Here is a 15,524-nt window from a genome sequence, read left to right as displayed (position 1 = left end):
TCTCAGCTTAATCTTAGCTTTTGCTGATATATATTTAAAAAGCATTTTTAAGTATTCCCACATTCTTCAAAAAGGTTGACCAAATGAACCGTCTTTATAATCTTTAGCATTTAAAAATGTTTCTCCCTGTTTTGTTCATTGTGCCTGATTTGGATACTACATTTAACAATTCTCCTAGCTACTTCAATAAGCTTACTAGTCTAAAGAACCATACTGATGTGTTTTGAACCAAATTTACCAGTGTATTCATTCCACTAGCAAGCAGAATATTTACTATAATTAAAAACACAGAAACTTCAATCACCTTTGCTTAGATTTCTTTAAATCCCTGAAGATTAATTCAAAATACAGCAGTAACTGGTTTAGTACTAACAAAGTATTCTACTTCTACAGTATTCCATTAGATGACTAAACTATATAAATTCAAGTTTTATTCTCATTTATTCGATGTGAGAAATCTCTGGATAGTAGAACTAAGGAAAATGAACTGTTTTATATAAACTATAAAAGGCCAGCAAAGTCAAATCATAATTTGATAAAATGAACAATTTTAAATTAGAAGCCAATGTATACAAAAAAAACCCCAAATATATTTAAAAACTTTTGAATTTACTCTCTGAACAATGTTTAAGCATAGTAATTCTTTTTTAAACGCTATTTTTAAAGCAACAATGGAGATAAAATAGTTTACTCTTGAAAATACTTTTAGCATGTTCTTACTAAAATTAACACCAATTAACAAAGTTGGTAGGCAAAAGTGTTAAGAGCATGAACTGGAGTTAGTGGTCTGACTGGGTTGAAATTGGCTCCATCATACACTAGCTATGACTTTACGCAATTTATTTAACCTCCTCAAACTTCATTATCTTATTTGTGAAACAGAGGCCGATAATACTCTATACTTCTTATAGAACATTAAGATTGAGATTATGCATGTAAAGCACGTATACTGCCTAGCACACAGTAAATGCCCAATAAATATTAGCCATTAATATGATTATGGGTATAGAAAATCAATTTCAGTGTTTGCACAATGTCTGCAAGCCTGGTATTTAATTATTGAGTTTTTGGATACAAAGTCTTGAAATTTAAAAATGAGAACCTAATAGAAAAACACTAGTTATATGAACCATCAGCAAATTCTTCCTAAAAACACAACTATATCCATTTACTAGATTAATCCCAGCATAAGCCTGAAAAGTCCCCTTGTACCTACAATTACTTTATTTTTTCTCTTAAGTATTTTGAGTTAATCTTACCAGTTTGGCTGATATTGGAGAAACCACAGAACTATACATACCACTCTGCACTATTACTTTTTCAATGTTTTTGGTCCCTCCTATCACAAATATTACTTAATGTAGCTGTTAAAAACCCTCAAAAAGGAAGTTATAATTTTTTAACACAAATACAAGTGAATTAGTTGATCTAATCAGTTGCACTTTTTTTTATTTTTATAAAACTTTGCGAAGAACATGGAAATTTTAAGAATCTCCTAAGCTTTGTACATTAAGTAAACTTCAACTTCACAGTCTGTCAATTTTAAACTATTTATAATTAACAGGAGGCTTAACAGTAATTTCTTGGACAAGAGGGCATTACTTCTGCAGGCAGTTAGCAATGAAAATGCTAAACCTGAACAAGCAGTCACTGACCATTTCCTTATACAGTTTGAGTAAAGGATGAAGACTACAGAATGATAACAAAGTGAATATAAAATAGATCTTCTCCAAATACAGCTCTACTTTTACAAGTCTTGAGGCTTACCCATGACAACAACAAAATTAATGCACTCAGGGAATTAGTTCTCTCCCCTGTCCAAAAAAAAGCATGATTTTAAATTAGAAAAAGGGCAATTTACAAGCAAAAGAAAACCAGATTCACATTCTACTATTTACATTTTTTCTATTCACAGGTCAAAATTCAAATGCTTCTTTCCATTAGATAATTAAAAATAAACACTTTAAAAAACAAATGCATTTTACTGCATTAATACTGTGGGGAGGTGACAATGTAAAAATGCTCTCTAGAGCAAAATTAATTTAACTTTGCGTGGGCCAACTGGCCTATCATTTAGATCTTTAATAGCAGCCACAGCTTCATTATAGTTTATCATAGCAACAATGGCTTCCCCTATAGGTAATCCTTGCTCGTTATACTGTATTGAGACTGAATCAGGTATGATTCTATAACCATGGAAAAAGTCTAGAATTTCATTAACATTAGCTTTAAATGGAAGATTCATTATCTTAATAGGTGTTACTCTACCTGAACTACAATTTAATTTTGGATCAGGCATAAATCTCCCCTCAGGAAAATTTCCCATATTACGCTTCCCAAAATCAAACTTGCCACCCTCTGGGCGACCAAAATTCACAAAAGGGCGATGACTTCTAAAATCATCAGGTGGGCTCCTGAAATCTTCACCAGGTGGTCTAAAATTGTCAGGAAGTCTAGGATCCTCCTCCGTGGCTTCCCTGCAGTCTTCCTCCGGAAGCCTCCTGAAGTCCTCATCAGAAGGGCATCTAAAATCTTCCTCCTGGGAGTTCCTGAAGTCCTCATCAGGAGGATGCCTGAAGTCTTCATCCAGAGGGCCCCTGAAATCTTCATCTGGTGGGTGCCTGAAATCTTCCTCTCGAGGGCGCCTGAAATGGTCCTGGGGTGGCCGCCGGAAATGGTCCTGGGGTGGCCGCCGAAAATGGTCCTGAGATGGCCGCCGGAAGTGCTCCTGGGGTGGCCGCCGGAAGTGCTCCTGAGGTGGCCGCCGGAAATGTTCCTGGGGCAGCCGCCTGAGGTGTTCTGGGGGTGGCCGCCTGAAGTGTTCCGGGGGCAGCCGCCGGAAGTCCTCCTCGGGAGAACGCCTGAAATCCTTCTCAGGAAGTCGCCCAAAATCATCATCAAGGGGTCTCCTGAAGTCCTCCTCAGGTGGCCGCCTAAAGTCTCCTTCAGGAGGCAGCCTCCAGTCCTCTTCAGGGAGTCGCCTCACGTCATCCTTGGGGGGCCGCCTCCAGTCCTGTTTGCGAGGATACCTGAAGTCCTTCTCTTCAGGATACCTGAAGTCCTCCTCCCAAGGGCGCCTTAAGTCCTCTTCAGGAGGCCGTCTGAAGTACTCCTCCCTAGGGCATTTGAAATCTTCCGGAGAACGCCTGAAGTCCTCTGGGGAATGCCTAAAGTCTTCTGGTGGGCACCTATCAGGCTGTCGGAAACTGTCCAGTTGCCTCATGTCCTCTTGCTGATGCCTGAAGTTTTCAGAAGAGCTAACTGAATATACTGGTGGATCACTTGAGTCAAATGAATGGGCATGGCCATCTCTATCACATGATTGTGAATGACCTTGCATTCTCTCACTGGACATCAAGGAAAAATTTACACCAAACTCCTTCATTTGTGCCTCAGATATAAGTCTTAGTAATACCTCTGTTCCCAAGAATCTTCGCCGGTTTAAACGTTCAGCATTCATGGCCTGTTCTTCTGATTTGAATCTCACCAGTGCTTCTCCCAAACCAACTCCTTTATCATCAAAAAGCAAGTAAATGTCATCCTCAGCAAGAGAAAAATCTGCAAAGAACTTCTGCACTTCAACTTTTGTAATATCAAATGGAAAGTTTCTTATATATATACACAGTTTCTGGCCACTGTAGCCTTCTTGAGAGTATTTTTGTGAACTATGTTCAAGTCTCTCTTTTTCTATTGATGCTGGTCTTTTCTTTTCGTAACATTCAATGAACTTCAGCATCTGTTTTCTAGAAACTGGGTCAATATGAACTGGACGATATTGTAAAACAGTCTTATGTAAACCCAGAGCAGTATTATAGTCTTTCAGAGTCTTGAACATCACAAAGGCGTACCTTGTTCTCCTTTCATCTTTATATAAAAACCTAATCTGTTCATTAGTCAAATCAGTATCTCTAAAGAAATTTCTTAAATCTCTTTTGTTAATACTTAGGGACAGATTTTTTAAGTGAACATAAAATCCGAGAGGGGAACGGGAACGTGTTCTTCTGGGAGACTTTGAATGAGAATGTTTTTGAAAATGTCTATCATTAATTCCTCTTGGTGGAGAATGTTCTTCAGTTCTCACAGGAATGTCATCCTCCTTAACTGCACTACCACCAAACTCAATCCACTGTTGTTCTGAACCTTGCATTACTTCTATAAATCTTGAACCCATAAAATTTCTATGACATTTAAGACCTCCTGAAGCATCAATACATGAAGCAAATTTTACTATGGCATCACCATTATTTCGGCCATCATGACGTTTCAAAAAAATTACTCCATCCACACACAAACCAGAGAAAAAAACGTGTACATCATCTTCATTTACTAAATAAGGTAAACCACGTAGAAACAAGTAAGGATTCTCAGCTTTCAATGGCCGTGTCTTTCTTGGCCTTAAGTTACCATGTCCTGTACCATTAGTATGAAACCCAGCATCTTGATTAATTGGAGAGCCATATCCAGAATTACTTGTTTCTTGTTTAACAGCCTCAACAAAATCAGATAAGCTGCCAACCCCTGATGCCCCAGATCCTGGTCGCTCTCTCCCTATGCGATCAGTTCTTTTCATCTGTATAGTCTTCTGCATTTCTGCCTTACTACTAAGAAAGAGCTCTACAGATGAATCCTTGATAAACCCTCCTGAACGACTTATGGCACGTCTGGCATCTTCATCTGTTGCGAAAATAATAAAAGCCTCCCCAGTTTCCCCTCCAATTATATGCACTCCTCCATCAGGAATAGTCAATCCCGTGAAGAAGTGACGAATATCCACAGGCCCCGCAATAAAAGGAAGCCCCAGTAAACGGATGACTACAGCCATGCTGAGCTCAAACCACAGCAATAATGACCTGCAGATAAAAAGGTACACATAATAGCAAATCTTATTTTTGAAGCACCTTATCCCAAACTAAACTTAGTAAATAATTACTTGGTTCCCTTTTCTTCAGTGTTTATAAATGAAAACAAGATTTGAGTTTACAAAAATATTGATCTAGTTAAAACAAAGAATAAACTTTCTCCCATCTAAACTAATAAACCAACTACTCTGAAGAAACATTTCATATCACCAATCCTATACAGTACGAGCACCACAAATAATAGATCTGCTTTGCAACTCTGCCAAGTGCTGCTTCACAAGACCAAACTATTTTCATACTCACTTAGAAGCATATCTTCTACTGAAATTTGTGGGTAAAAGAATTTTATCAGTCACAATGAATTTTACATATTTAGAAAAGCCATCCATGTCAGCATATAATTTGTTTGTGATAATAAATTGCCTACCATATGTACATCACTGGCCAGACATAAAGTACAGAAGCCATGTGTACCTAAATGTACTATTGTACTTCACATTTTTGTCAAGCCTCTGTGAAAAGCCTTAAGCTCTGGATATCTTACCTTTTATTTATTTCTTGGAGACCTGTTAATTCTGTAAAAGCAACTTAACTGTGGAAAGAAAATGAAATATAATTAATCCTTAGACCCTGTAATTGACTTAAACAGCGCCAGATTAGGATATTCACTTCAGAATTACTTATTCAAAGTAAAGCAGTTTAAGGAACAACAACCATGGGCACTACAAAATGGTCATCTTTGTTCCAAGAGGAAATTAATCATCCCTCAACAAAATGAAGGTACAAATATCTGCAAATTATTTTAAAACAACCTTCTCAAAATTAAAAAATAACTGCTCCTTGACTGGGAGTGGTACTAGTAAAGGGACAGTGAAGATGTTACATATTTTGACTCGAGTGTTGTTTATATGTGTGTATACATTTAGCAAGGCTAAACGAATCCTATCCAGTCTGTGAATTTAACTGTATATAAATTGTAAATCCACTTAAAAAAAAAAACTGTTCTACAAGTAAAACAATTTAAGAACACCATAAATTCCCCCAAAAACTTGTATCACTTCCACCCATGAAAAGACCAAACATCTATCTTTTTATTATACACAACTCTTTTGCAATTCTCTTCTCTTTCAAAGTATAAGACCAAATCAAAAAAAGCAACCATTCAAAGTGATGCAATAAACAAACAAAACACTGTTTCAAATTAAAAATCAATTTTTTAAGCAATAAATCCAAACCAATGGCTGCCACTTGTATACAATTTTAAGTTCTACTACACAGCAAACACTTCCAAACATGGAACCAAATTTCCTCACTCCAATCTAATAAATAAGGCAAGTACCAAAATATCCCTAAAAATCAAAAATCTCAACTACTACTACTCTTATCTTAAATGGCTAAAACTATTACTATTAAAATTCATCTTAAGCCAAATAGAAAATGTTTAAATACAGAATCTTATTATGCTACTAAGTTTATTCCATTTCAATCAAGTGTCCTGCATTCTGACGAAACCCAAGTAACAATGTAGAAAAGCAAAAATATAATAAAAATACATTAATTTGGAATGTTTGGGCATTATCAGTATTTATGACTGAAAAAAATCTCAACTTAGTATTTCTTTAAGGAAATTTACATCTAGTATTTTTCAGAAACACACAAACAATATTTAGTGTAATCTTTCCGTAAGTTTTGAAGTACTGCTAAATTATAAATTCATGTTTGCAATGTGCAAATAAACATTGCTTTAGCTAAGAACCTATACCTAAGTACTGCTCTTCCAAAAAGTGCAGCCTGAAGACATATTCTTTGTAGGTCTGCCAGGTTTATTTTCCTTTGAACAGGATCCACACATTAAAACTTTTTTAAACTATAAGCTAAACTAACAAACATATCAAGAAATTACTTTGCACATTCTACAGCTGAATTATCAATGCCAAAATGGTATTTAAAATATTAATGAGGTTTTCTATTAAAATACTTGCAAGGTACATGTGGGGAACAGAAGTTACACGGAAAATCTCTGTACCTAAAGGTACAAACCTAAAAAACTTCGGTAAATAAGTCTTTTAGAAAGAAAATCTACATAATACCAAAAATAAAAAATGAGCATAAGCCTAGTTTCCTCAACAAATCAATACCAACACCAACATTTTAACAAAAGTATAAATGGCTTCTGGAATAGCTGTCCACATTAAAGTTCCAAGACTCCTTCCTAGGCAAACTGACTTAGATTCCTTTTTACTTTTAAAATATTTTAGAAAGCAGCTTTAAGACACACATCATTTTCTCTCTCCTAAACTTTACTTCTAAATTTAAAAGGGATTTACCCTGAGAACATCAGTATATTAACAAGAAAAGTTAGAATGGTGTCAAAAAATTTTGTCAAATTCAATAAACCTCTATAATTTACTCTCCCTTACTTAAAAATATTTTAAGTACTTCCCTAAGTACAATCTCATGAATTCCGATTCAAGTTGACTGTATATAAAACATTTGTTCTAACTTGCCAGTTACAAATGTAACTAAGACTTTTTTGCCGGTTTATCCCCCTGCAGTAACACACCTAGGAGGCCACCAATAAGAGACCAGCTCTTAAAATGAGCACTTTTCCTGCGGTTCCCGTTATTTCTTTCAGCAAATTCACCGGAAATTCTATCCTTAGAATTATAAAAACGCATAAAACACCCGAAAGTATTCTGTACTTAAAATTTTTCTACGTAACGAACGCAACAAAAGTATTTTTGTTTTAAAGACAGTGTTGTTATAATTTCTAACCTATGAAAGGAAGTGGGTTCTTAAAAGCTCATTTAAAGTAAAGTCCCTGAAATAAGCTCATTTTAAACAATGCTGATTTCATCCTACGATTTATCCCACTTGATCACCATTATCTCTAAACACGAAGTGTGCACCTTGTAATCCTCTCAAGCCTGAGAGGGAAAGGGGAGACTAAATTTAAATAGGTATTATTAAATCCATTTGATTTTAAACAGCGAATAACAAGTCACTTCCCTGACATGGAGAGGGAGAAAAACGACTATTTCTTAAAACCCAAAGGTATGGTGAAGCACATTCAAATTATAAACGCATAAATTTCCCCTAGAGAAAATAATCTACCCCAGTCCACAATTACTCTTTGATGCTCTCTGCCTTAATGCTTTTATAATGTAGATGGTTAAAATAAAAACCAAAAGCATGACGACACAGCCATAGTCCCCCGCAGGAACTGTAAATGAAGACGAATCCACGCGGCGTAGGTTTTCCCATAACATCCATCATCCTCAAACGGGGAACATCCGAAGGTATAGCTTCTAGAGACCAAAGCCTTTGTCCATACTCCCAGGGGACAGAGCTTCCTTCTTTAGAGTCAGGCCAAAGTTGCTACGTGGAATCCGATGCTGTCACCAGACCTTCAGCCAAAATCAGTCTTCTTATTAACCTGGACCGCCCAACCTCCGTGCCTTTCCGTTACGCCAACGCAAGGGCAAACATTCCACCCTAACTCGCCACGGGATGACTGCCCCCACATCTAACTGAAACACTTTGGCCCCTCTCGAGCCTAACGGGCTGGGCCTTTAGCGCGTTTCTGCCACCACCGACTACGATGACATAGCAAAGAAAAAAATACCTAAGAAATCCTACAAGATCTTCAATCTCAAGAAGACTGGGAAGCGCACACCCCACACCACATGGAGGATGACGGGAGAGTCGATGTTCAGCAAGGAAAGAGGTGCCATAACAGCAGAAGCTACGCTAGTTTCTGGCGCGGCCGCCAGCCCCGCCTTTCCCTGTTCCATCCCCGTCGCCAACCCCTCCCCAACCACGACACCCCAAGGGCAACTGCTTCGCACTTGGCAATAAACACACACCACTGCTGCAGAGTCGGACACACAAGGAGAGGTCGAGGGGCACTCCTCGTCGCTGCAACCTTCCCAAAACAAGTAGGGCCCTCAACGAGCCTAGAAGATGGCGCCCACTCTCCCCTCTCCTCCGGACAAACGGACGTACAGTTTGTCTGCTCATGCGCACTCCAGACGTAACCCACCACCCCAGCTCCCCGGCCACATTTGCGCACGCGCCGTGACACTCACCCGCTTCCCGTTGTTCGGGGGGAGGGAAGGAGGCGCCTGCGGCGCTAGCCCGCGCAGATTTTAGCCAACCCGAGAGCCCCACTGGGCTAATGAGAGCGTTCTAGACAAAGTCGGGGGCCAAACCGTTGCTGTAATGAGCAGCTTAGGTAAACAACTGCCGAAGTACACTGGACAAAGGTTCCTAATTTCCAGGAGTTAAGGAAAGAGATATGCAAAAGCAGATAAAAGTTGGCGATTTCTTTCTTTTCAGCACTGCAGTTACTGTGTAAGTAAGCATCTTCTGGAAGGCTCCTTTGCAAACTGTAAAAGGCCACAGAAATGTTAGTTTTACTGCCTTGCATGTTTGCCAAATACAATGCCAACACGCAAGGGGTTAATAAATGCACGCCTATTCGATTTTATAGACATAACTTTGTGAAGATAAAGTGCGTTTATACATTTGTTCTTCATACCTCTGGTTTTTTAAAACACGGTGACAGGCCAGCCTTGAAAAATAATAAGTGAAAAATACAATTAAAGGCATATTCTGTGATGGCTGCTACGTAATAGCTAGTGAACAACCTTGTGTTTGCTTTTATTTTATTATTTGCAAATAACAAAGCAACCCGCCACGTTTTATAACCACATGATGCATTTATGGGTGGATTCAAAGCTCACTAAGAACGCAGAAACAACATCTTTAAAACATTGGTATAGATGAAAGAAAAAATGAGTTTTTAATCCCCCTCTCACTGCGAAATACCGATTCTTTAATGATGTGATTGTGAGAAAGAAGAGGTAGTTTGTGAATAAAAATAAATACAAGGTGTTTCCTGGAGTGAAAGCCACAATTTACTCACTTGGGTAAATTACTTAGCTTCTCTATACTTCAATTCCCTAATTTGTAAAATGGAGATAATAGTACCTACCTTTTGGGGTTGCCAGGAATGTTGAATGAGTTCATAAATGTAAATATCTGAGACTATATAAGTATTAGTGATCTGTTTCAAAAATCAACAATTTTTTGTGTACTGATCCATAGACAAATACAGGATGTCACCTTGGGGAGCTAGGCTCATTGACTAGAAAGCACTTAGCTTGATTATTCCCCACAGTCCAGGTTTTGGTCCAGGCCTGGCAAGCTCAGGAACCTGACGTTAAAAGCTCACATTTATTGAGGGCTTCTTTTACGCCAGGCCCTGTGCATTATCTTATTTTGTTCTCACAACTACTTTTGGAATTGTGAATTATTATTTTTCCTATTTTACAGAGAAGGCAAACTGAGGCATAGAGAATTGTATAGCTTACTCAAAGTTATTGCAATAATACAAGATAAAAGCCAGGAATTGAACCCTGGTTGTTTGCTTCCAGAGGCCACTACTCTGTATTGCACAGGGAGAGATTTCTGTCCTCTGAGGCAGACTCCCTTTAAACAAGCACACAGACCCATGCTCCAGAATTGAATATCATCAATATTAGTCGCAAGAAGAAACATCAGTAAAGTGAACCTGAGATCAAATGAACCAGCACTTTCCTGGCCTACATATGTTCTCTATATGAAGTGAAATCATCAGCAGGTTGTTAACTGTCGAAATAGAGCATGAGTTACCTAATCTCAAAAAGTGTTTCTCAGTTAAAGGTACCCTGAAACATTCTTGTCTATAACAAAAATAGCAGCTAGCATTTAATGAGCACTTGCTGTAAGGCTATAAGGCTCATATTTACAAGTGTGCTTAGATCAATCTCATACAGCTTCCACCAGTATTGCCAGGTCTCCTTCATTGTTCTGGGATGACCATCCCCTTCTAGTTATGCAGATTTTCTCCAAACAGGACACTAAAGTGAATGCCTATCTTTCCTAGTCTGCCTTCTGCCTTTATCAGAAGACCATTACAGTCAAGAAAAGAAAATTCCAGTCAAGGTAGTTTGGTTTAATGTGGTATTCTGGTTATTTAATAGTTTCTTGAACCTTCAGTGTGTCAACATGAAAACCTGCTCATTTTAGAGAACAGAGAGAAACCAAGTTTCTGGAACAGCAAAACAGAAGACTGAAACCTGAACTATGGTAACCACACTGAGCCATAGCCATTCTGTGGCTCTGGCTGGGCAATCAGTCAGCCTTCCCAAGCATTTTACCAGAAGTACAGCATCACCTGCCCTACTGAATGATTTTGGTATCTAACAGTTTTCTGCTAGCCTTCCTTGCTCTTCAGCATCCACATGAACAGCCTTACATCACTTAGTCTCAAGAGTTCCCAATTCTTCTCAGCTCCAAGGACCTTCATCCCTCAAGCACACCTTCCATTCAATTCAGTTTGCATTATTGAGCATGGACTGTGTGTCAGGTACTTCCCAAGACTCCTGAAAGACAAAGGTGAGGAACTCCCAGTCCTCGTCCCTGAAGAAGCTCATATGATAGCAAAAAAGACAGCACATACATGCAGGCAGTCATTATAAACAGGAGAATCTGTAGAGCATAGGACTTCAGACTGTAGGCTCTCAGATCAGGCAGATCCAAGTGTAAATCCAGCTTTGCGTGGGATTTATTTACAAATTTACAAATTCCTTATCCTTAGATTTCTCCATTTGTAGAATGAAGGTAACAGTATCCACCATACAGGGCCATTATGAGTACAAATGAAATAATGTTTGTAAAGCACTCACCACAATCCCTAACACACAATAACCCCAATATAACTTAGAAATCAAGAAGGCTGGCTCAGAAATCAGAATATCATAGCTCCAAGCCTAACTCTGCCACTTGCTCACTGTATCAGTTTAGTTGCTGAACTTCTCTGTGCCTTTATTTTTCCACCTATCAAAGGAAAATGACAGTAAGGTTGTTGCATAGATGAACACACACACACATATATTCACAGATGAAATGGACATACACACATATGCAGCACATAGTAAAGCACCAAGAAAGGTATACAACATGAACTCTTACTGCTCTGATGGCCTGCATTCTCCTCTCTAATCTGTCCTGCAGTGGTCTTCAGAGGCACATCTACAAAATTCTTGGTAATCAGTGGAGAACTGTTTAGTCACTACTAACTAAACAAAGGTGCTTGCTCAGTTGCATGTCAGATTTAAGAGAATCAACAAATGATCGATGTGTGGTAAATAAGAATCGAACAGGATCCCCAGCATTCCAACTTGGATAACATCTTGCCTGAGGTATGTGGGAGTCCTGTCTCCATGGTAGGAAGATGGAAGAGACTGAGATCCTGAACATTCTGTTGATGGTTAACAAAGGAGGCCTGCAGAAAAGATACTGGATTAAATCTCTTTTTCCGTGCTGAAGCTTTGGCTCCCAAATCTCAGGATAGAACCTATTTTTAGTAAACAGGCAGGACTACATATGAAACAGGATGTCTCATTCTACTTAGGCTTCCTTTCCATGGGTTCCATCCAGTACCAGAAGCATAAAACAAAAAGAAACAAGAGGAGGACCTAAGAATTCGGAGAAAATTTCCAAAAAGAGCATATAAGAGGAAAAAAAACAAAACTAGAAAACCTTGTGTTAGAAAATGTCCCAAGCCCCCATTCAACCATGTAAAGAGCAGGCCTTGAGTCTGGAACACTTCTTTACCAAGAGTTAAAGAGCTCATGCAGACTGTATCTGGTTTCTCACCTCGTGTGGCAATATCTTACCTTATTTTAGGCTCAATGAGTACACTTTCATCTTTCCTTAAAGCCTGTGCACTTAAAGCATGGCACTTGGCCAACGTCACTGCTCTATCTGTCCTCTGAGGATAAGGAACAGGGTTTCCTCCACTACCACATGAGAAAGGTGGGTGTCTACACTAATTGCTTGTGTCTGGCTAGGAGAGACCCATTGGCTATGGTGTCTGACACCCACTACTGTAGCTGACCCTGCTCTGTCTTTTGTCTATGTAAGTGAAGTGTTCTCCCATCCAGTGCTTGACTGCATTGTGTAAGACCGGAGGTACCGGAGGAAGGGACAGCTCTCACTGGAGGAACCCGACTCGAGCCAAGTAAGGAAGAGAACAGCGAATGTCACTCAAATGATTCAACGGAAGGTCCCTAGCCACAGATCCCGCCTAGAACACGCATGGTAGTACTCTCTCCCCAGCAACCCAGCATGACCAATCATTGGTGATTACAACACCCACATCGGCCAATTAGTTCTGTTCACAATACCCTCAGAGCTCTCCCAGCGCCCTTGATAAGCCTGTCGCCCCTCCTACTGGGCGAAACATCCCTGGCCCGTGCGTGGACACAGTGAACCTCGCCCAGGATTGCGCTAATAAATTTTTTTTTTTGGCTCCATTGTTGCCACTTGCCTGGTCTGGTTTCATTTACCTTACATTTGGTGCCGAAACCTGGGAGGATGGTGTGGGGCGCCAGTGGGCTCCAGCCTCCTCTGCCCACCTGGAACCCCTCTCAAGAACAGGACCTGATCCCAGGGCCTCAGCCAACTTGGTGAGTCCTTGTCTTCCCTGCTCCCTCCTCCTACTCTCCGCGGGGCACCCGGTCCAAAATCGCGCCTGGATCCAGACGCCCCTCTGGCCTGTACCTATTTGGCTCCAGTATAGTGGAGACATCCCTATCTTCAGAACGCCAAACCTGTTTTTCCCATCCCTAACCAGAGTAGATCCAGGATGCTGGACCTACTCATTTAGGGACCCGGGGATGGAGGAGATAGTCATGGGAAGTCAGCACTCAAAACCTGAGGCACAGACCCCACTGAGGTGTCTTACTTCCCATCTCACTACTCTGGGCTTATCTGAGGATATCCGTAAACGGAAGCTGATCTTCCTTTGTTCCCAGGCCTGGCCCCAATATCCTCTGGATAACCAGTCTCGCTGGCCCCCCGAGGAAACTTTTGATTACGGCCTTCACACCGATCTCAGCAACTATTGTCACTGAACTGGGAAATGGTCCGAGGTTCCCTATGTCCAGGCCTTTTAGGCATTGCGCTCCCGCCTAGGCCTCTGTGTCAAGAGTTCCTTGGCCCAGGTCCTCCTGGCCAAGTCCCCTGGTAGAGGCAACCAACCTCTCACTGCACCAGAATCTTCCTTTACAGATCCCCCAGAAGACTTTGGCCTCCCCCTTCCAGCCCCTATCCCTCCTTCCCCGTCTCTCTGTCTCCTTCTCCTCAACCGTCTGCCACTTTCCAACCTCCTCCTTATTCACCCTCCAGTGCCCAAGCCTCTTCCATTCAGGCCTCTTCTGTGCCTACCCCTGTGTCATCTCCTGTCTCACCTCTCCCCTATCCGGCTCCCCACCCCAAACCACCATCTTTAATTCCTCCTTTGTCTTCCACTTCAGTCCTGCCAAGTTCAGTCAATTCCCTTTACCCATTTGCTTCTGTTCCTGCCAGGGGGCCACAACCACCCACCTACGGTCCTACTGACGTCACATCTAACTCCTCTATTTCCAGCCTTACTCCCACCACCCACAAGTTATACCTCCCTCATCCGCTCCACCACCATCTTGTCCTTCTCCTACATCACCTCCTACCCCCACCCCGCCACCATCATATATTCCCACACTGCCTCCTAACTGGGCCAGCCCTCCAGTCACTAGATCCAGGGCCCAATTATTGGCCCCCCCTTTGGGAAGTAGCTGGTGCTAAGGGATTGGTTCGAGTACATGTCCCCTTCTCCCTGGGAGACCTGTCTCAAATAGAAAAACACCTGGGCTCATACTCTGCCAATCCAACTGCCTATACCAAAGAGTTTCGGTACCTCACTCAAGCATATGAACTCACATAGCAAGACCTCCACGTAATCCCTGAGGAGCGTGATTGTGTCACCTCAGCAGCTCAAGACTACGCCGACCAGGTACATAACTCCGACCAGTCACTACCAGTCAGAGCCATGGAAGTGCCCACCGAAGACCCACAATGAAACTATCAGGATAATGCCACAGGTAGCACTAGGAGGGATCAGATGGTCCACTGTCTTATTTCAGGTATGGATAAGGCAGCTCAAAAAATTGTTAACTACGACAAACTGAGGGAAGTCACTCAAGAGACTAATGAAAACCCAGCCTCTTTCCTTAATCGCTTAACAGAGGCTCTTACCCTCCACACCCATTTAGATCCTTCCTCACTGCCAGGGTCCACGGTCCTAGTTACCCACTTTATCACCCAGTCTGCCCCAGACATCCACCATAAACTAAAAAAGGTGGAAGAGAGCCCCCAGACCCCCCTCTGAAACCTGGTAAAGATGGCCTTTAAGGTTTATAATGCCCAAGAGGAGGAAGCCGAGGCCGTTTGGGCCCAGAGGCTGAAACAGAAGGTGGCCCTTCAAACTCAAGCCCTGGTCGCTGCCCTGCAGCCAGCACAACAGGGGCCTCAGGGTCCCTGCCTCAGGAAACAATCTGAGACCCACTTGCCTCCAGGAGCCTGCTTCAAGTGTGGCCAGGATGGCCACTGGGCAAAACATTGCCCCAACCCCAGGCCACCGACTCGGCCCTGCCCTGTCTGCAGACAGAGAGGTCACTGGAAGTTGGAGGGCCCCCTTGGGACGAGTCATCCTCCAGCAACAGAGTTTCACGGGGGGGCCGGATCCCCCAATGGGCCCCTCCTCAGAACCCCTGGGTCTCCTAGACGACTGAAGCCACC

General features: G+C 41.3%; 1 protein-coding gene across 18 annotated transcripts in view; it reads right to left on the bottom strand.

Moving 5' to 3' along the window:
* RBM12B (RNA binding motif protein 12B) overlaps positions 1-8,889 on the bottom strand; it is a 34,073-nt gene extending 25,184 nt beyond the window's left edge. For 5 of the 18 annotated variants that reach the window (XR_008996245.1, XR_008996244.1, XR_008996246.1 and 2 more), the window contains exon 1: positions 5,404-8,719. Coding sequence is in view for 5 of the 18 variants with exons in the window: in XM_036932883.2 (XP_036788778.2) it covers positions 2,027-4,822 (2,796 nt within the window). In the remaining 13 variants the exon portion in view is untranslated. The other 13 variants (XR_005034127.2, XR_008996250.1, XR_008996249.1 and 10 more) reach the window with 10 other exon arrangements.
* Positions 8,890-15,524: the final 6,635 nt, after the last annotated feature.

The sequence above is a fragment of the Manis pentadactyla genome, chromosome 3 (genome assembly GCF_030020395.1).
Source record: "Manis pentadactyla isolate mManPen7 chromosome 3, mManPen7.hap1, whole genome shotgun sequence".
In the NCBI taxonomy this organism is placed as follows: Eukaryota; Metazoa; Chordata; class Mammalia; order Pholidota; family Manidae; genus Manis; species Manis pentadactyla.
Note: the sequence above shows the minus strand (reverse complement) of the source record. Positions and strands in the feature narration are given on the sequence as shown.